Source organism: Haliotis cracherodii, unplaced genomic scaffold (genome assembly GCF_022045235.1).
Source record: "Haliotis cracherodii isolate W230 unplaced genomic scaffold, xgHalCrac1.p SCAF_40, whole genome shotgun sequence".
NCBI classification, from domain to species: domain Eukaryota; kingdom Metazoa; phylum Mollusca; class Gastropoda; order Lepetellida; family Haliotidae; genus Haliotis; species Haliotis cracherodii.
The window spans coordinates 1,487,788-1,509,508 of record NW_027266298.1 but is presented as its reverse complement, the minus strand read 5'-3'; the positions used below and the strand labels follow the sequence as shown (position 1 = coordinate 1,509,508).

The 21,721-nt window shown below is 41.3% G+C and overlaps 2 protein-coding genes, 1 non-coding gene and 2 pseudogenes across 3 annotated transcripts; 3 read left to right on the top strand and 2 right to left on the bottom strand.

Annotated features, from left to right (window-relative positions):
• Nucleotides 1–262: 262 nt before the first annotated feature.
• On the bottom strand, nucleotides 263–1,519 carry LOC139441427 (uncharacterized). Its single transcript, XM_071222340.1, has one exon. The coding sequence runs from the start codon at nucleotides 1,517–1,519 to the stop codon at nucleotides 263–265; it is 1,257 nt and encodes a 418-aa protein (XP_071078441.1).
• Nucleotides 1,520–2,568: 1,049 nt separating this feature from the next.
• On the top strand, nucleotides 2,569–2,778 carry LOC139441477 (U2 spliceosomal RNA; annotated as a pseudogene).
• Nucleotides 2,779–6,095: 3,317 nt separating this feature from the next.
• Nucleotides 6,096–6,842, bottom strand: LOC139441426 (uncharacterized). Its single transcript, XM_071222339.1, has one exon. It carries the CDS (start codon nucleotides 6,840–6,842, stop codon nucleotides 6,096–6,098), a length of 747 nt encoding a protein of 248 aa, XP_071078440.1.
• Nucleotides 6,843–15,147: 8,305 nt separating this feature from the next.
• On the top strand, nucleotides 15,148–15,340 carry LOC139441485 (U2 spliceosomal RNA). Its single transcript, XR_011651578.1, has one exon. It is a non-coding gene; the product is annotated as a U2 spliceosomal RNA (small nuclear RNA).
• A 5,608-nt stretch (nucleotides 15,341–20,948) lies between these two features.
• LOC139441483 (U2 spliceosomal RNA) lies at nucleotides 20,949–21,130 on the top strand (annotated as a pseudogene).
• The last annotated feature ends 591 nt before the right edge of the window (nucleotides 21,131–21,721 follow it).

The window sequence follows — 21,721 nt, the reverse complement described above, 5'->3', positions numbered from 1 at the left end:
TGAAGCGTAGTATTAAGTGGAACGGGGCTGTGGAGAACACCCTGCCTCACCAGCACTGTGGAACCTCCAGTGGCCTTTGCTCCTGGAGGTGAATATACATGGTAAGAATTATAACGTCTGATGTCTATTGGATCAGTATTTTTCAAATACGTTTCCTGAAGACATACTGCTGACGGTGTAAAGTCTTGTAGTAAGAGTTGGAGATCAATAAAATTATTCCTTAATCCTCTACAATTCCACTGAATGATTTTGTTCGAGCTGCTCATGGCGGCTCAACAGGTGATCTTGAGCGGGAGGTACGTCCACTTCCATGGACTGGCTCTGTAGGGGTGACGTCCATCACCAGAGGTTCATATGGGTTATGAACCTCAATTGGCGTGGAAACAGCAGGCATCTCCAAGTGTTGGAGTGCCCTTGTACTTTTTTGTAATTTCTTTTTTTCCTTATTAGTTAAGTGGGCCTTGCCCACAGAACGATTTTCAGCTTCTTTAGAAATAGGAGGAGGTTCTGTCTGGGAAGATGCTGACAGATGACCATTCTGACATGAAAGAGAAGAATGTTCAAGGACAACTCGCTCGTCCTTGACCCAGGAGATACTAGTTTGACAGGAAACAGAGGTTGTCTGAACTGCAGTAACTGATGTTGAAGAAGAGATTGCTGCTGAATATGTTTTAGTAGTCAGAGATTGAGCTGCAGATGGAACTAATTTTTTGGCTTCAAGATAGGTAATATTATTTGTGTGTTTAATTTTCAGGATTTTAGACTCAAATGCAAAAGTTGGACATGTTTTGGAGGAAGCCAAGTGCTCACCATTGCAGTTGGCACATTTGATGTTATTTGTGCACTCAGAGCTGTCATGCGCTCCACTGCAACGGCAGCACATAACCACCTTGCCACGGCAGAATTTGGCCCCATGACCAAACTTTTGACATTTGAAACATCGGAGAGGATTTGGTACATAAACCTCTACTCCGATGTTGAAGTATCCAGCTTTCAACGATTTGGGTATTTGGGGTTGAGAAAAAGTAAACAAGTATGTATGCGTTTTTACAATGTTGCCATCATGTGTTTTTCTTGTGAATCTTTTTACATTGGTGACGCCTTGGTTTTTGAGTTCAGTGGCAATCTCTTCTTCACTCATGTCAGACAGACAACGAGCTAAGTCCCTCACAATACCTCTGCTCGAGTTCAGTGTCTTGTGCACTGAGACAACAACCTGAGTATTAACAAACTGTTGTAAACCCAACAGATTGACAGATTGTTGCCTCCGTGCACATTCGACAAGTAGGGAACCATCACGCAGGCGTGTGACATTTTTCACATCACCACAGACACCTTTGATGCCCAATGAGATAGCGAACGGGTTAAGTTTTAAGGGATTTCCATCAGCAGAAGCGAGTACAATGAAACGTGGCCAAGAATCGTTAATCTCAGGAGGGACCTCCTCATCAGATGAGAGTACATCCACATGTCTACGTTTATTTGTCTTTGAAGAACCAGTTACAATTGGTTGAGCCATGGTGTGAGAATATGATTCGGCACCCCTGATCCCCACCCGCCATCGAGTGTCAACATGGACGATATTGCAGCGGAAGCCAGCTTGCAACACCAGGGTTACAGGGGTGTTATACTCCAGAAATAGAGACATGAAAAGCTATAAAAACTAAAAGAATAGATGTCAGGCTGGTTCCGCCCACGACACAATTCCCAAGAACCACAGATTTCAGAGGTCTGTATCACCAGATTGGCCCATGAGCCACCGCCTTCTGGCATAGGACTCTAGGCAAAATATATAACAGCAACAAAAGCGTTATCACATATTATGATAAACAAGTTTTTTATATGAAATTACTAAAGACAAGTTTTCCATGCACAGGGCATGGCGTGACCAGCCGATTGATAGAATCGGGCCCATTCTACCACCCGTCTAGGTGAAGTAAGGGTCAAAGTGGTGTGTTGGGCAAAGGAACACTGATCCTGGAACCAGTGCCCTCAACCACCAGAATCCCGTCCTCCACCGACACAGGGGCGCAACCCACGGCAAACAGGTTGCCCAATTTTGTCGCCTCATACGACAAGCAATGGGGTGCTGTGGAAATATTCTGCCCCGGTTCCACACGGGGGAAGAGCTATTAGCGTTACCCAGCACTCACCACGAGGAGGTTGCTCTTCACGAGTGCCTCAACATTACAAGGTTACAGAAAAAAAGTACGACCTTACTAACTGTGTCAGAGCTTTCGCCCCAGAGGATCCAGATGCCTTTAAAGTAACCCTTCGTCTAATACTAACAGAGAAAATTCACAGGAATAAACACCTGCTTTATGACATTGAAAGGAATAGAGACTACCAGATGGATCTTAGTGAAATTGAGATTAGGTCCCTCTCAAGGGTAGGCGAGTGAACTCATTAATTCCATCTTGTGCAAGTGTTAACTAATGTCTGACAAACAAGTATTGTAATCTCATTTCTTCTATAGTTTACTTTTGTTATAGCTGCCACTCCACGCCCTTTTGTGATAATTTCTTTTAATGTGGAGTGGCAAGCTTTCTGCGCTGTCCGCATTTGTATTTCCATTTTCTGTGCATTAAATTTATTAAAAAGAAAAAAAAGAAAAAAAAAAAGTATCTGTTCTTATCAGCTTAATATCTGATACGTCTCCTAATGGAGACATCGATATTAAACTGATTTTTAGAATGGGATGAGGTGCCACGGGGCTTGCTCCGCCCTCATCACGGGTTGACCCGGTATTGCAGTACCTCCGGGAATGGCCCACCACTCATATTTCAATCAAAAATTAGAACTCTCAGCTTTGCCTACATCTCCACATTCGTCTTATTTTGCACTGCCGCTCCGTTTTTCGCCCTTAGTTCTCAATAGATACTCTATTTTATTACTTTGAAACCTTAGAAATATACCTGTTCACACGTGCAGCCCGTCCTTTAACCACACCAACCCGTACAAGTTTGTAAAAGTAGCATTTTTCAACTTTCAGCTACATACAGTCCCCCGTAACCAAGGCCGTCGGCCATGACGCCGCACGCCGGATATGACGTCTAGACAATCACTCCGTCACAACAACAGTCTGCTTCGTCACTACAAGAGGTTTTCAACGTCGCATCCCCCCTAAACAGATGTTTAAAGAACTACACACACGCCTGATGCGTCATTACACTTTGTGCAAGTGAGTTCATTTTCCAATATTCATTACAGTTCAGTCGTTTTTTTCGTCTTCAGTGCAATTTTTCATACAATTCATTCATTTTTCGCTTTGCTGGACACCTTAAGTATCTTTACCTTTAGTTTATTTAATACATTGGGGCAATTTGGATGGGATTGTCACTCTTACCCACGCGCGACTCTGTCAAAGTCGGGCCCAAGCTAATTCAAGCTGGCCTGTCTGTCTCCTCTCCCCTTGCCTCCCCGACTCCACTCATTAAGTCCTAATGTCGCGGCCGGTATTCACGTTGGACAGGGGTCGCTGCAGGACGTTTACCCAACGTCTGGTCATGTTTTATCGGCGCACTCTTTATACATAGCAAAATGGGTCTATTTACTCCATTTTTACATTCATCAAAGACGCTGAAAATCTCCACAAACGTCTTGCAGTCGGGTGTCGCAATCGTGTGCTGTCAACATTTTTACAGATTTGTGCCCGTAATATTGCTGGCCAATGATTTTAAGCGCTTCATGTAAATAAACAGCCCCTAAATGGTATGTTGTGTCAGTAGATGTACTTTGGCGGCGCAAGCCGGCAGCCGGCATCGCTTCTCGGCCCTTTGGCTAAGCTCAAAGACTGGAGGAGGATTTCTACTACACAGCGTTTGACGGAGACATCATCAGTGGTGACTATTATAGGGACTTTTGTGTGTGACATTAACTTTTTGTGCTTTTTTCCTCTCTAGGTCTACGGGTGTTGCTTCGGCATCAAGTAGACCTTCGGGTCACCCCCCACTTTTTCTTTTTTTTGTGTTCCTGGATTATGGCATGGGCTAGTGCCGTCAAGCTGCGTCCGCTGTCCCATACGCAGCTGAATGACTTCAAGGCCCGACTTACAGTCAAGGCGGAGACCTCGGTAAGGAACTTCCCCCGTGATAAACTTTTCAACGTTATTAAGAATGCTTTGCCGGGTTTTTCGGGTACGGACTTAGAGGCATTCTGGAAAGCTGAAAGAAATGGTTGCTGGTTTCTAACCTTTAATCATCAATCTAAAGCTGACATATTGCTCCAGACACAATCGTTACCATATGAGAATGGCCGTGTCTTTTTCTCCATGTACCAGCGGCAGGTCGTCACGCTGAGGGTCCATTGGTTGAACCATACTGTGCGGGAGAGTTATGTTGGTGAATATTTCTCCAGGTATGGTAAAGTGCTTAATATGACCTATGATTCCTGTGTTCTCCCTGATGGGGCTAAGGTGTGCAGTGGTGTTCGCCTTATAACCATAGAGCTATCTGAAAATGAAAGAAATCTTCTCCCGCATATTGTGAAGATTGGTAATGGCATGGCCATGTTGATTACTGCTCCGGGCCGCCCTCCTATCTGCCTAAGATGTGGTGAATCTGGACATCAAAGGTACATGTGTCCACAGGGACAAGCTCGAGATGATCCTGCCAGAGCCAGTCAACAGACAGGTGAGAGTGATGTTGTTCGTCCTCAAACTCCTCAGGTATCTGCTGTTGGGGTGCAGAGGGGCGTGGAGACCAGTGATCCGGTCAGTTCTGAGGAAGGTAGTGTGGTGGGGGAGGGCCATTCGGAGGAACGTGCGGTGGATTCAGTAATTGAAGTGGAAGTGGAGGGTGGTGGTGAGCGGATGGAGGTCCAGGAAGGTGAGGATCCTGAGGCGACAGTATTTCCAGACGGGAGAAAGGATCAGGTTTCTGTGTCAGGGGAGACAACTACCGTAGAAGTTCATGTGGATGGGGAGACGAATGAAGGTAACGTTGTGAGTGAGGTGCTCGACCTGTTTTCCCAGGAAGGTGATGAGGCTTTAGCTGCTTTACCCCTTGCTTCCACAGCTGCTGATGATGATGAATTTCAGACAGTCAGGAGGAAGACCAGGTCACGGTCGGAGGGAGGTGGAGGACCAAAGAAGTTCAAGTCTCATCTTGTGGGTGACGTCAGTCAGGCTGCATGCTCGGCCATTACTCCTCCTCGTTCCCGAATCACAAGGTCTACTGTGGCTGTTGTGGAGGTGCCTGATCCTCCATAAGTTAAGTACTTTTTTGTGTTTCTGATGATGAATTTGGACTATGAGACAGATGGCGAATTTATTTAACTTCTCCCGTCTTTGGGAGTCTTTTTTGCATTGTCTGTATTTAACCTGTTTGTTGATGTCGTTTCACTCCAACCATAGTTTTTGGTCAGCAGAAATAGAAGAAGTGCAATAGACAGGCAAAGACACTAATTTATTTACGATGGTTTTATTACAGACAAGAATTACTGTTGTACTTCAATTTACATTTACAAAGTTTCTTTCAAATTTCAAATTTCTATTATTATCCTGATCACTAAATGACTACTCTGTCTAACAATGTTGCCTATCCTAATCCTAATGCCAAACTGAATTACAATAACATGGTTGTCGACACGTGGCACACATGCATGCTTTTTTCATGCTTTTTAGATCTATTTCCGCGAAGTAAAGCAGTGTGTGCGCGAACTGGTTACACACAGGAACGACCTGTTCGGAAACATGGCATACTTACATCTGTGATGACAATTTCCTTATGTCCATATTCCCCCTCCTTGATATAACGGAGTCTATCAACACAAAATAGTAACCAACTTTCCAGGATCGAAATAATATCCTCGATCACATCCACAAATGTATAGAAAAGTTCAACAAATAATGCACTGAATACATCCAATGTCACAATATATCCATTTTTATGAAACAGTATTCACATTTTGAGTTCACAGTACACCACCACAATATGTGCAGATTACACACTCTTTTGGTTCTGTCACAAAATTGAATATCTCACATTGGCTAGTTGCTCATGTTAAATCCATCAATTTCACACATTTTCATCCTTCGAATGTCACAATAGAATCCATAGAATCCTGTATTGTCTTGTTCAGTGACATCTGGTACTTTATCCACTAGTACTGATGCTGTCTGTTTCAAGAGGGCACACTTTCGTCATTGGTCTAGTAAGTACAGATTGACCAATCTGTATGTCAACCACTCTGGTGTAACCATCTTTTCCTGGATGAGTCTTGATAACTTTTCCCATAGGCCAATGTCCACGTGGAGTGTTGGGCGATATTAACAAAACGATGTCATTCACGTTGATGTCCGGTTGGTGAGTGAGCCATTTCCTTCTTCGGTTGAGACTGGGTATCCACTCCTTCATCCATCGGCTCCAGAAGTGTCGTATTAGATCCTGTATCCGTCTCCAGCGTTTCCTTGGGTTAAAGGGTGTTGTATCCACTGATTCCGGAGCAAAAGAACCTCCAAACTGTCCATGGAGTAAATGGTTCGGTGTCAGGGGTACATCATCCTGAGGGTGTGACGTCTGATAGGTGAGTGGACGTGAATTGATCAAGGCTTCTGCTCCAATAAACGCTGTCATGAGCTCTTCATCATTTACGTCACTTTGACCTAATATAGCAGAGATAGCTTTCTTGGCTGCCTTGATCATGGTCTCGAACACACCTCCGAAATGGGGCGCACAGGGAGGATTAAACTTCCACTTGGTCCCACGATTCGCTAATGTTCTTTTAATAGCATCATTGTCCAGACATGAGACCAGTTCTTTTAGCTCCTTTTCTGCTCCAACAAAGTTTGTCCCATTATCACACTCAATGTCCTCTGCGACTGGCCATGCGATAAAAGGCATTAAGAAATGAATTTGTGTCCATTCCATGTGCGATTTCAAGATGCACAGCTCTTGAAGCTAGACACGTGAAGAGGCAAAGATAGCGCTTCTGCCTTGCTTTTCCTCTCCCCTGTACTGTAAAGAAGGGTCCAGCAAAGTCAAGTCCAGCCTGTATGAAAGCACGTAGAGAAGGTGTTAGTCTCATTTCTGGGAGAGGAGCCATGATCTGGTGCGCCACTTTTGCTTTCTGTTTACGACATTGTGAACATACCCGCTCCCATTCTCGAATTTCCTCTCTACCAGAGAGGATCCAAAACTTCGCTGAGAGTGCTGCTAATGTCTGATTGGTTCCGGTAACATGCTGTCCTTCCTCATGATAAGATTTCACAATCAATCTTGTGATCCAGTTTCTGCGTGGCAAGATGATTGGAAACCTTGACTCTGGAGATAGATGCTCAGCATAAGCCAATCGTCCATCAGATCTCATCACTCCACATTCATCCAACTTCGGTTGTAATCCTAAGAGTTTACTGTTGGTTGGCAATGGTTTTCTATTCTCAAGGCAGGAGTATTCAGCTGGAAATTCTTCTCTCTGCATTTGTGCTATGATTTTGAACTGTGCAGTTTCAATTTCTTCTGCTGTTAGTTCCCCGGAGATCCTTTGATGATTTTGTGCAACACAGTTGTTCAAGAATCTGTATACCCAAGCTTGGATTCTTGCCAGTCTTTTCCAATCTGAGTATCTTGTAGCTTTTAGTCTCCATTCATCACATGATGATTTGTTCACTACCATTGTAATGATCTTGTTTTCTTTCAGAGTTTCATTTTCTAGCTTACATGTCTTTTTACTTTCTATTTCAGATAACCTTTGGGGCCATTCACCTTCATCTCTAGTCAAGAAAGGGGGTCCTGACCACCAACTTTGATTATCAATCAACTTTGATGCAGCTATTCCTCTGGTCAACATATCTGCTGGATTTTTAGCAGTTGGTACATACCGCCATTGACATGGATTCGTAACCTCTTGAATTTCACTGACTCTGTTTGCAACAACGGGTTTGAATGTTCGACTATGGTTCTTTATCCATGACAACGCATTTGAACTGTCTGTCCAAAATGTTACGATGTCTATTGACACTTCCAATGCCTTTGTGATTGCAACAGATAATCTGAGTCCAGTAACAGCTGCCATTAATTCCATTCGTGGAATGCTAATGGCTTTCAGTGGTGCTACTCGTCCTTTTGCAGCAATTATGACACTGGAGATTTCATCATTCTGGTAAGTATTCACAGCATACACTACAGCACCATATGCATCCTCAGATGCATCTACAAAGCTGTGGAGTGTAGTTTCTTTGACCTCGTGACCACAGCGCAAACATCTTGGTACCTGGATATGTGCAAGATCTTCCAGTTCCATGAACCACTGACATGCTTTCCTTTTCAGATTATTGTCTAGTTTTTCATCCCAATCTAATCCTGCTGTCCACATTTCTTGCAAAATGATCTTTGCCCTCACAGTAAAGGGTGCAAGAAATCCTAAAGGATCAAATAGCTTTGCTATTTGACGAAGAAAGATTCTTTTAGATATCGTGGAGTTCATTTCAGGTAAGTGGGAAGTGAAAGTAAAGACATCTCTTTCAGCTATCCACATGAGACCGAGCGTCTTTGCTGAAGGTAAGTAGCTACTGTTCAACTGAACTTCTGATAATCTGTCTTCAACAGGTATCTGATTGAGTACTTGGTGGGAATTTGAAAGCCACTTTCTAGGGCGCATCCCAGCTCTACTCCACATTTCTGCCAGTCAACAACCTGCAAATCACCTGTAACCTTAGTTGTTGTGAAAGCAGAAATATTAACGTCAACCTCACCATCTTTACTTTCAAGTCCAAATTCGACTGGCATTGTTTCAAATGTGGCTTTCTCATCATTCAATACATTCACAGTGACTTGTTTAGTTTTACCTTGCAGTCCTAGCTCTGCAGCAACGTCTGCATTAATATAGGACCTTGTGCTGGCGTCATCTAGCAAAGCATTAACAGTAACTCTGCGATTCCCATGTTTGAGGATTACTGGCACTGTCCTTAGCCCAATGAATGAAGATTTTGAAGCAACGTTCAATGCCATGTTAGTTGCATGTGATCGTTCTGCTTGTTCTTTTGATCTATTGTCTGTATGTTCTATTTTGTTAAATGGAACTGAAGCTTTTTCAACATCAGCAGTTGAATCAACCCTGTCCCTATTCACATGTAGCAGCCTGTTATGGTTGCTTCTGCATCCATTCATGCCACATAATCTTGTTCGCCAACAGTGTTTACCACGATGGTTGCTTCCTAAGCAACGAAAGCAAAGATTTAACTCCTTTGCTTTGTTCCATCTGTCCTGCACTTTTAAAGTTGTGAACTTTCTACAATTCCAAACATCATGTGGTTCTTTGCATACTATGCACAAACTCTTTACTCCAGCATAATGCCCATCAGGTTTCTGGTTACTGTCATACCCAAGGAATGTACGAGAAGTTCTTTTATGTTCAGATTTTATTGACTTATCACAGACACCATGAATGGTTTCAGCTGCAATTGTTTGAAATTCTGCTTCTTGGAGCACCCATTCTCTCAGAGTTTCAACTGACTCTTGTCTTTGTCTATCAAATACCCAACGTTGATACTCTGTAACCATGGCTTCAGTCATCTTTTTTAGCAACTTCATATAAAGAAGACCATTTCCTAATTCTTCTACTCTGTCAGATTCACGGAGGTTAACTACAGCAACATCCAGCATGTCAGCAAATCTATCTAAATCTTTTGCATGACCTGGGTGAATGGGTTTGAAATTGTCCAACTCTTCAAGATGTAAAGCAATCTGGCGCCTCATGCCACCAAACTTCCTCTCTAATCTCTCAAGAGCTACTTGATAAGCAACTGCATTATGCCCCAAATCCCTAATCACTCTAAGAGCTTCACCTGCTAAATACTGCCGCAATTGCAATAGCTTGTATTCTGGTGTTGCTGGTGAGTTATCAATACATGCAATGAATGCTGCCTTCCAGCTCTGATAAGACCTGACATCACCTGCAAACACTGGAATAGAAACTCTCTGCAGCTGCTTCCACATGTCATGTCCAATCGCGCTTTTGTCTGGTTTATTCGAAAGAGAACTGGGTTCAACATGTGACCTACCAACCGTGAACATGACCTTTGGTTGACCTAATTCATGTTCACTTCTTACAAAAGTCTTTATGGACTCATTCTGAGCCTGTTCAACGTCCTTCCCTTGTTCTCCGGGACATTCTTGTTTCTGACTTTTACTGTGTTCTTGTTTCTGGTTGAACAACATTGACATCCCTGTTCGTAAACTTAGTACAGACCTAGCATCTGATCTACAGTCTAAGTACTGTTGAGCATGTTGCTGTGCACTTTCAGTCTCATCTTCCAAGTCTAGTTATTTCAATGCTTAGTTTTTTAGAATTTGCTACATCATTGTTTTTGGAGTATTCTTCAGACAACATCAGCATTACTTCCATTGCTTGTTCTTGGACAATGCACAACTGATCCATCTGATCTCGAACAGACCTTCGAGTTGGGACATCCTTACCTTCTGTCATATTGTAGAGTTTATTTTTCGCCTTCGTAAATGCAGTCTTTGCACTGGCTTTTTGTTTTTTGAGTTTTAACAAAACCTCTTCCACAGCTGGCTTTGACTCATTACTTTTACCAAAGTCCGACATTATAGTTTCAGATTTTAACATAAGCACAGTGTCTGAGGTTGCTTTTTGAGGTTCAGCCATTTTCTTCCTTACACTATTCCTGTTTGGTAGTATGAACCTAAGTCTTATAAACACATTTTGTTTCTAAGAACTAACTCACCTGTCTCGCACTGGAACTATTCCTGCATCCAAACTAATCTAACTTGCACCAATAACACCATGATCCACTAACAGGCAGTAACCATGAGTAACAACGAATTAACCACGCTCTGCTACCATTTTTGGTCAGCAGAAATAGAAGAAGTGCAATAGACAGGCAAAGACACTAATTTATTTACGATGGTTTTATTACAGACAAGAATTACTGTTGTACTTCAATTTACATTTACAAAGTTTCTTTCAAATTTCAAATTTCTATTATTATCCTGATCACTAAATGACTACTCTGTCTAACGATGTTGCCTATCCTAATCCTAATGCCAAACTGAATTACAATAACATGGTTGTCGACACGTGGCACACATGCATGCTTTTTTCATGCTTTTTAGATCTATTTCCGCGAAGTAAAGCAGTGTGTGCGCGAACTGCTTACACACAGGAACGACCTGTTCGGAAACATGGCATACTTACATCTGTGATGACAATTTCCTTATGTCCAGTTTTCATGTATAATTTTCTCACTATTAATTGTAATGGGTTATTGAATAGCCCAAGTAAACTAAATACTTTATCTCATAAATTTAATTCTACTGGCATTGACTTTCTCTTTCTCCAAGAGACCCATGTGCATTCTTTGGCTTTGGCTAGATTTTTTGAGGTTAGGTTTAATGGGACAGCTTACTGGTCTTTTGGGTCTAATAATAGCAGGGGTGATGGTTTGATTATTAGTAATAAATGTGGGTTCGTAATTGATAATTACCATTATGATGTTGATGGACGATATATTGTTGTGGATATTTCCATTGGTACGTCCAGAATTAGATTAATTAATGTTTATGCACCTAATGTACCCGCAGAAAGGGTTGATTTTTTTAATCATATAGCTCATTATTTAGTTACTAATAGACACATTATCTTAGGTGGGGATTTTAATTGTGTACTTAATAAAAAATTGGATAAGGTAGGTGGTAATCGAGATTCGGTACAGCAAGGGGTTAGTATTATTAAGCAATGGGTCTCGGACTTTTCACTATCTGATGTTTTTCGTTTTCTCTTTCCAGATTTAGTTGCTGTAACTTGGTCTAACACTTCTGGTGTTGGTTCTCGCCTTGACCGGTTTTACTTCCCCTCTCATCTGTTGCCTGCTGTCGACACTTCGACCATCACTCCCTGTGCTTTTTCCGATCATGATTATGTGTTGGTAAGTCTTAAGGATTTTGAGGGTATAGATTTTGGGCCTTCCTACTGGAAGTGTAATAGTTCTATTTTCGATCCAGCTTTCAAATTGTTGTTTACAGGTTTTTGTCGTAGTCACATTCCTCCTTTAGAAAAAGTTTCCCTTGCTTGGTGGGATAGCTTCAAAATTCAAATTCAGGCATTCATTCGTTTGGTTTTAAAAGATAGAAGTAGATCTAGTGTATCCCTCCGTAAGGATTTAGAAGCCCAATACCGAAACCTATGCCATGCTGAAGCCTCTCATCCTGGACAGTTTGTTGATCAGAAATTGGAAGTAAAAAAACAACTTAAAGATTTGGATTCTATGGAATTTAAAGGTCATCTTATCCGGTGTAAGGCTAAAGACCTTGAAAATTGTGAAAAGCCTTCTAGTTATTTTTTTCACAAGGAAGCTAAGAGGGGTAAGCAAAAAACTATCTCTTCTATTTTAGATCCTTCTGGTGTTTCTCTGAACTCCTCTCAGGACATCATGGGTGTTTTTGTTGATTTCTATTCCGATCTTTTGGCTGCTGAACCCATTGATCAGAAAATGTGTAACGATTTCCTTGCTGATTTACCTAAACTTGATTCGGATGTTGCGGCCACTCTAGAAGGTGTTATATCAAAAGATGAAATTTTCTCAGCCCTTAAGGCCATGGAGAATGACAAATCTCCAGGTCCGGATGGACTTACTAAGGAGTTTTATGTGTTTTCTTTTGATGTTCTTGGTGATGTCTTTTTGCGTCTCGTTCATCTATGTTTCTCTGAGGGTACACTCCCTTCTTCATCTAAGAACTCTCTCATTACTCTTATTTGTAAGGATTTTCAAAATGCAGAAAATGTTCGTAATTGGCGTCCGATCTCTTTATTGATGTCAAAATTATCTCCAAAGTGTTATGCACACGTTTAGGCCCTGTAATGGGGAATATTGTTCATCTAGATCAAACCTGTGCTGTACCTGGTCGGTCTATTCAGGACAATTGTCATTTAATTCGCAATGTGCTTGATTATGTGGATCAGAAAGATCTACCTTGTGCTTTTATCAGTTTAGATCAGGAAAAGGCATTTGATAGGGTCTCCCATGACTATTTGTTTAAAGTATTGGATGCATTTGGGTTTGGTCCTCATTTTAAAAAGTGGGTCAAAATTCTATATTCTGACATCTCCAGTTCCGTAATTGTTAATCAGCACATTTCTCGGTCTTTTCCTGTTACGAGGTCTGTCAGGCAAGGATGTGGCTTGTCCCCGTCCTTGTATGTTTTGTCACTGGAACCTCTTTTGCAAAAAATCCGTAATAATCAATTGATTAAAGGAGTCCCATTACCAGGTAGTTCTGATTCAGCTAAAATATCTGCATATGCTGATGATGGGCTGGGATTCTGTACTACAGATGCTTCTATTCACCATCTTTTAGAAACGTATTCTCGCTTTGGCAGGGCATCTGGGTCCAAATTGAATATGTCTAAAACAAAAGGAATTTTTGTAGGTAAATGGAAGTCTAGGTCTGATCACCCTTTCGGTATTTCTTGGATTGACCAGTCTAAAATTGTTGGAATTGTTGTTGGTCAGGACGTCAGTGATGATGATCAATTTCACTCTGTTTTATCCAAATTCCGGTTAGTTCTAAATTCTTGTAAAGGGCGCTCTGTTTCGGTGTTTGGTAAGACTATTCTGTGCAATGTTATGGGTTTATCTAAATTATGGTATCGTGGAGCTGTTACCATAGTTTCACAACATTATATTGATCTCTTTCAGAGGGAGATGTTTCGGTTTATTTGGCAGTCCAAGGCTGAACCTATTCGGCGCTCCGTTTTGTATAAGGCCATTCTTGAGGGGGGTCTTGGTGCTCTGCACATCACTTCGAAATAGCAATCTTTCCAATTGAAACATGTTCAAAATTTGCTTACAGGCTGTTCAGCAAAGTGGACGTTTTTTGCAAAATATTGGTTAGGCTTATCCTTACGTAAGTATTCACCTGACTTTACTTCCCTCCGTATCCCTCACTCTGAGACGAAACCTATATTCTATCAGCATTGTTTTTTATCTGTTAAATTGTTTGAATCTCTGGTTTCGGATCCGCTGGTAGCTATCAGGAATTGTACTGCAAAGCAGTTTTATGATTGTTTATTGAAAAAAATCACTGAAAATAAAATAGAACGATTGTATCCACACGTTCCTTTTGGTCTTGTTTGGCGTAATTTACATCACTCTTTTGTAGACTGTCTTCATAAATCCGTTAATTTTCGTCTCATCTATAACTCCCTTCCTTTAGGGTATATTCTTCATACCCGTGGCTTGTCTGTCTCTCCGGACTGTGTTCTCTGTCGATCAGCAATAGAAACATCTGATCATCTTTTTATCTCCTGTCCCTGCTCCTGTGTGTTGTGGAATGTTGTCTTCCCATGGTTAGTAAATCTCTCTTCTGGACTTTTGAAAAAATCACACTAAGTTGTCATGTTTGGATTGGTACCAAAAATTCCCAATCCTAGGAAATTTGCTGTTTGTGTCTAGCTTTTGGCTTTGGCAAAATATTCCATTTGGATTATAAGGAATGTTAATAAATTTGAACACAAACGGCTTACTGGGAATGATATTGTCTTACGTTTTCTAGCTCTCCTAAAGACACGTATTAGGGTCAATTTCTTTCGTCTATCTGCCTCTACTTTTGCTCAATTCTGGTTGTCCTCGCCTTTTTTCTGCAATGTCAATGCCTCATCAAAATTAGTTTTTCATATATAATGTTTCGTTATCCATTTGTTTGTTTTCACTGCTTTGATTGTTATGTTGTGTTGTTATATTTACTGTTGCTTGAGCAGTGTGATGTGCTCTTTATGTCTTCTTTTATATGCTCTTGTGTTTTGGTTTTGAGCATTGTGTTATGTTATCGGCTTGTCTTCCTATTTAGTGTAATGACATTATTTGTCTGCTTGCGTGTCCATGTTCCTTTAGTGTCCCACTCTCTGTCCCCATCTTGCCCTTTTGTTAATGTTTCTCAGTTGTTTGCTGTTTCTAGTTCAGTATTCATTTGTTCTGAGTTTCATGTCCATTGTAGTGTTACAACAGTGCCTCGCAGGGCTGTTCTGTGTTTGTTTACTTCTTATTGCTGTATTATGTTGCTTCTTGTGTCTTATTTCTTCTAGCTCTCTCTTGTTATGGTCACTACCCCACCACTGTGATAGCGTTTTTATTTGTGGGTAGTGACTTATCTGTCTTTTTCTGTATTTTCAGTTTCTCATGTTGTAATAAACCGTTTTTATTAAAAAGAACAAAAAAAAAAAAAAAGTATCTGTTCTTATCAGCTTAATATCTCATACGTCTCCTAATGGAGACATCACTATTAAACTGATTTTTAGAATGGGATGAGGTGCCACGGGGCTTGCTCCGCCCTCATCACGGGTTGACCCGGTATTGCAGTACCTCCGGGAATGGCCCACCACTCATATTTCAGTCAAAAATTAGAACTCTCAGCTTTGCCTACATCTTCACATTCGTCTTATTTGGCACTGCCGCTCCGTTTTTCGCCCTTACTTCTCAATAGATACTCTATTTTATTACTTTGAAACCTTAGAAATATACCTGTTCACACGTGCAGCCCGTCCTTTAACCACACCAACCCCTAAAAGTTTGTAAAAGTAGCGTTTTTCAACTTTCAGCTACATACAGTCCCCCGTAACCAAGGCCGTCTCCTCTCCCCTTGCCCCCCCTGACTCCACTCATTAAGTCCTAATGTCGCGGCCGGTATTCACGTTGGACTGGGTCGCTGCAGGACGTTTACCCAACGTCTGGCCATGCTTTATCGGCGCTCTCTTTATACATAGCAAAATGGGTCTATTTACTCCATTTTTACATTCATCAAAGACGCTGAAAATCTCCACAAACGTCTTGCAGTCGGGTGTCGCAATCGTGTGCTGTCAACATTTTTACAGATTTGTGCATGTAATATTACTGGCCAATGATTTTAAGCGCTTCATGTTAATAAACAGCAGCTAAATGGTATGTTGTGTCAGTAGATGTACTTTGGCGGCGCAAGCCGGCAACTGGCATCGCTTCTCGTCAATTAAGCCAAGATCAGGTGTTTGGTTTATTCACTTGCTTGTTGATGCGATCGTTTACTCTTTCAGAGTGTTGCTATTGTCATGTTTATATGATTTATTTATGCTGTGTAACATTTGTGCTATTTACTCAGGTCTACGGTGGGGGATCAGTTGCTTTGTAACTGTGTGGCTTTCGGGTCTCCCCCCGTTTTTTTATTGTCAGGTCAACGGTTGGGCATCAGTTTTTTTAGCAACTGTGTGACCTTCGGGTCTCCCCCATCTCCTTAAGTCACCATGGCGTTCCTTGGAGCCGTCATCGCCCCTCCTATCGCCAGTGGATATTACGATGCCTCTGCCTCTAGGAGAACTGTTCGTATTGAAACGGAGGGAGGACGTGTTGACAGAGAGGACTTAGTAAGAATTTTAAAATTAGCATTCAAAGGGCTCCGGAGAAATGAACTTGAATCCGTATGGAAGACAGATAAAATGGGTGTGTAGTTTGTTACCTTTGTGAGAGACAATCGTGCTAGACTGTTACTTCAATCAGAGATTTTGCGACTTGACAATTTAACGCTTCACTTTACTAACTATGAAGTTGAAATTATGGATTTAAGGGTTCACTGGATCCATGGAGTTGTAAAAGATCAATTCTTGAGATCGTTTTTTGGCAAATATGGGGACATTTAGAATATTGACAGTGAAACTGTGCTTATTGATGGGGTTCCCCTCTAGACAGGTGTGCGCATACTACGCTTAAAACTGAACCAAGAGGGGAAAGAGCGCAACCCGTATATAGTACGCCTTGGTGATAGGGTTTCTATGCTCATAACCGCCCCAGGATGCCAATATGCCTCAGATGTTATAAACTTGGTCATAGTAGGGCCGACTGTCCAGACAGTTTCAGGAATCGAAAAGCACGGGAGGCCTCTTTATTAGAGGAAGTGAATATGTTGCCAGTCCCCGGTGCGAGTGATGTTGTGACTTCTCAGGAGGTGGTCCCAGAGGTAGTTGCGACTGGTGCTATGTCTGCCAGTGCGTCGCCTGCTCTTGACTTTAGCCAAGACTGTGACTTGGCCCTTTTAGACATGCCTTCTGAATCTATGCCTGAGGAGATGACTTGTGATCATCCTTCTGGGGAGGGTCAAGGTGCCACGGCACCAGTCAAGACATTTGCCGAAGTGACTGCTGTGGCCCCATTAGACATAAACAGCGAAGTTGATGATGAACCCTCGCTGGATTTTCAGGCTCCTCATCCTGGCCGACCTAGATCTCGCAAGAAACAGAGGGTGGGGTCGTCTATGCCCCAGGGTGTGGCGGATGCTGCATCCATCTCTGTCGACAGATCTCCATCAACAAAGCGCCGTATCACGCAAGTAACTGTACATGAACCTCCATAAATGTAACCCGTATTCAGATGCTCACTGTTATTGACCCCCGCTTGTCCCTGGAGTCCGTATCTGCCTAATGGACTTTGTTTTGACCGCCAGGTCCTCCCCACAGAGGGAGTGCATATTTATGAGTTGTATCTTTTGCTTACTTTGGCTGGTTGGGTTGTCTGTAGAAATGTATTGGTGTTTTGTTTTTTGTTTTGGGGTTTGTGTTGGGGGGGGGGGGGGGGGGGGGGGGGGTTCTTGCTTTGGTGTTGTGTTGCCTGTTTTGGGGAGGGTGGTTGTTTTTGTGGGTGGGGTGTTGTATTGGTTGTTTTCTTTTTTTGGGGGGTGTTCATTTTTTTCCTATTTTATGTCATTTTCTCCTGTCTTTACTATTTATTGGTATATGTTGTTTTATTGTATATGTTTTCATTGTTGTTACTTCCTGTTTACTTGCTGATTTTTGCTCGTTGTGTAGTTTAATTCATGACCAAACAACCTCATTATGTATAATTTTGTTTCCATTAATTGTAATGGACTGTTAGATGACTCTTCGAAGTCAAATGTTTTATCTCATTTTTTTCATAATAATGATGTTGATTTTCTCTTTCTCCAAGAGACCCATGTATATTGTTTAAATATTGCTAAATCTTTTGAGTCAAAATTTAGGGGGAAGGCTTTTTTTGAGTTTTGGGAGTAATTTTAGTCGTGGTGTGGGATTTTTTGTTTCGTCTCGGGTTAATTTTGTTGTGGATTACTTTCATTTTGATATGGAGGGGAGGCTATTAGTAATAGATTTAACCATCGATGGGCATAGTGTAAGATTCCTAAATGTCATTGCCCCTAATAATCCTGCCGATAGAATTGATTTTTTTCATAAAGTTGCTAAGTTTTTGGTTACTAATAGGCTTATTTTTTTAGGGGGGGATTTTAATTGTGTACTTAATGTAAATTTGGATAAGTTAAGTGGTAGGGATTTTACTCAACCTTGGTCAAAGATTGTTAAGGAATGGGTCTCTGACTTTACTCTTTTTGATGTATATCATACTTTATTTCCTGGTTCCCAGACGATGTCATGGTGCAATACAGCTGGTGTCGGGTCTCGTCTGGACCGATTCTATATATCTTCTTCCCTTCGTTGTACTCTTGTCTCTTCGGCTATCTCTCCATGTAGTTTTTCTGATCATGATTACGTGTCTTTTAAGCTAAAGGATTTTGCTGGCATTAGTTTTGGTCCTGGCTATTTTAAATGTAAGCAATCCTTATTTGATGAATCTTTTCAATTTTTGTTTAGGGGATTTTGTTTGGCCCATGTTCCTCCTTTGGCTTCTATTACTTTAGATTGGTGGGATTCTTTTAAATTAAAAGTCAAAACATTTCTTCAATTACTTGCAAAAGATCGTAAATCCGATAGGGCATCCCTTCGCACAGATTTGGTGTCTGAATATAGAACTCTATGCCGAGCTGAATCTTTACATCCTGGACTGTATTCTGACCAAATTGCGGCTGTCAAAAACAACTTCATGATATGAGATTTTGGAATTCAGGGGTACTTTAGTTCGTTCTAAGGCTAAAGACCTCGAAATTGGTGAAAGGCCTTCCAGTTATTTTTTACGCAAGGAAGCGCAGAGAGGTAAAAGGTAATCTATTTCTTCTATTTTAGACCCTCATGGCAATAAATTATCTACCTCTCGCGAGATCATGGGTGTTTTTGTTGATTTTTATAGCAATCTATTTGGCTATGAACCCATTGATGATGAAATTTGTACCGAATTCCTTGCTGATTTACCTACTCTTGATTTGGTTGATTCGGCCTCACTGGAAGGGGATATAACTCGTGATGAAATTCTAACCACCCTTAAGTCTATGGAGAATGATAAATTTTGCACTTCAGACGCTTCTATTGGTCAATTGTTGAGTACTTATTCATTCTATGGTAAAGCATCTGGCTCCAAATTGAATCTTACAAAAACTCATGGCATTTTCGTTGGTAAGTGGCGGAGTCGGTCGGATCACCCTTTCGGTATCTCTTGGATTGAGCATTCTAAAATTGTTGGAATTATGACAGGCAGGAATGTCAATGCTGACGATCAATTTCATCCTATACTATCTAAATTCCGGTCGGTCTTAAATGTTAATAAAGGGCGTGTCATCTCTGTTTTGGGTAAAATTATTGTGTGCAATGTCATGGCTCTATCTAAATTGTGGTACCGAGGGGCGGTAGCACCTTATTCTAAACATTACGTTGAACTCTCTCAGAGGGAGACTTTTCGGTATATTTGGCAGTCCACTGCTGAACCTATTCGGCGTGCTGTATGTTATTAGCCTGTTTTAGATGGGGGTTTGGGTGTTGTACACATCCATTCAAAATTACAATCATTTTATTTACGGCACATTCAAAATCTCTTGTCTAATTCCTCGGCTAAGTGGACCTTTTTTGCAAAGTATTGGTTAGGGATGTCCCTACGTAAATACTGTTCTACCTTTGCTTCTCTTCTTTTTCCTCATTCTGAAACGATGCCTATTTTCTATCAAAATTGTTTTTTGGCAGTTAAACGGTTTGAAGCCGTTAATTCTAATTCGCTGATTGATATTTATCAATTTACATCTAAACAATTTCATGATTGTCTTTTGAAACCAATTCTGGAAAATAAAGTTGAGTTGCTGTATCCACGTATTCCTTTTCAGCAAGTTTGGCTTAATCTACATCATCACTTCATGGATCCACTTTCGAAATCTGTCAATTATCGTCTCATCTATGATTCACTTCCTTTAGGGTATGCTCTTTATGCCCGGGGTATGTCTGTCACTCCTAACTGTCCTCTTTGTCGTATGGCAATAGAGAACTCTGATCATGTTTTCATCTATTGCCCGTGTGTTGCTGTTTTGTGGGATATCGTTTTCAACTTTTTGGGTCATCTCTCTTTTGGATTATTGAAAAAAAGTCAGGAGGTAATTCGGTTCACTCTAGTGCCGAAAATCCCAAATTCATATCGAAAATCTGTGTGTCTATACCTTCTCTGTTTGGCAAAGTATTCTATTTGGCTTGTTCGAAATTTAAATAAATTTGAACACAAAAAATTGAATGGGAATGATATGTTGCGTTTTTTGTCATTTCTTAGGACACGTATCAGGGTTGACTTTTTTCGTTTTTCATTTCCGACCTTTTCTGCTTACTGGCTATCTACTTCTTTATTTTGTTCAGTTGATGCTAATCATAAACTGGTGTTTCACGTATAATGTGTCTCTCTATGGTTGTCATGTCAGTGTTAGTGTAATTTCATGTTCTCGATGTCCATTTGTACTTTCTATGTCCCTGTTGATTGTCCCCCTGTCCGTTTATGCCTTCGTTGATGCATCAGTAGTCGGTACCAGGCAGCCGACGTTTGTATTAGTCTTGTTACTGTTAATTAGTGTTAGTTGTATGACCCACTCTCTCTGTCCCTAGTCCATATTGATGTTGTTACTTTATTGCGTGTACACTGTGTTCTTATGTGCCTGCTTTACTTATGGTTGTTTGGTTTAATTGGTCTCTTCTTTTACTGACTCTCTGTTAGTGCTGCAGGGCCCAGAACTGTGATAATTTTAGGCGGCCCTGCAGCAAACAGCGCTGTACGCGACTGTACAAAATTCAATTTAGGAAATAAATTTTATAAAAAAGAAAAAAAGTATCTGTTCTTATCAGCTTAATATCCGATACGTCTCCTAATGGAGACATCGATATTAAACTGATTTTTAGAATGGGATGAGGTGCCACGGGGCTTGCTCCGCCCTCATCACGGGTTGACCCGGTATTGCAGTACCTCCGGGAATGGCCCACCACTCATATTTCAATCAAAAATTAGAACTCTCAGCTTACATCTCCACCTTCGTCTTATTTCGCATTGCCGCTCCGTTTTTCGCCCTTAGTTCTCAATAGATACTCTATTTTATTACTTCGGAAATCTTAGAAATATACCTGTTCACACGTGCAGCCCGTCCTTTAACCACACCAACCCCTAAAAGTTTGTAAAAGTAGCATTTTTCAACTTTCAGCTACATACAGTCCCCCGTAACCAAGGCCGTCGCCCATGACGCCGCACGCCGGAAATGACGTCTAGACAATCACTCTGTCACAACAACAGTCTGCTTCGTCACTACAAGACGTTTTCAACGTCGCATCCCCCCTAAATAGATGTTTAAAGAACTACACACACGCCTGATGCGTCATTACACTTTGTGCAAGTGAGTTTATTTTCAAATATTCATTACAGTTCAGTCGTCTTTTTCGTCTTCAATGCAATTTTTCATACAATTTATTCATTTTTCGGTTTGCTGGACACCTTAAGTATCTTTACCTTTAGTTTATTTAATACCTTGGGGCAATTTGGATGGGATTGTCACTCTTACCCACGCGCGACTCTGTCAAAGTCGGGC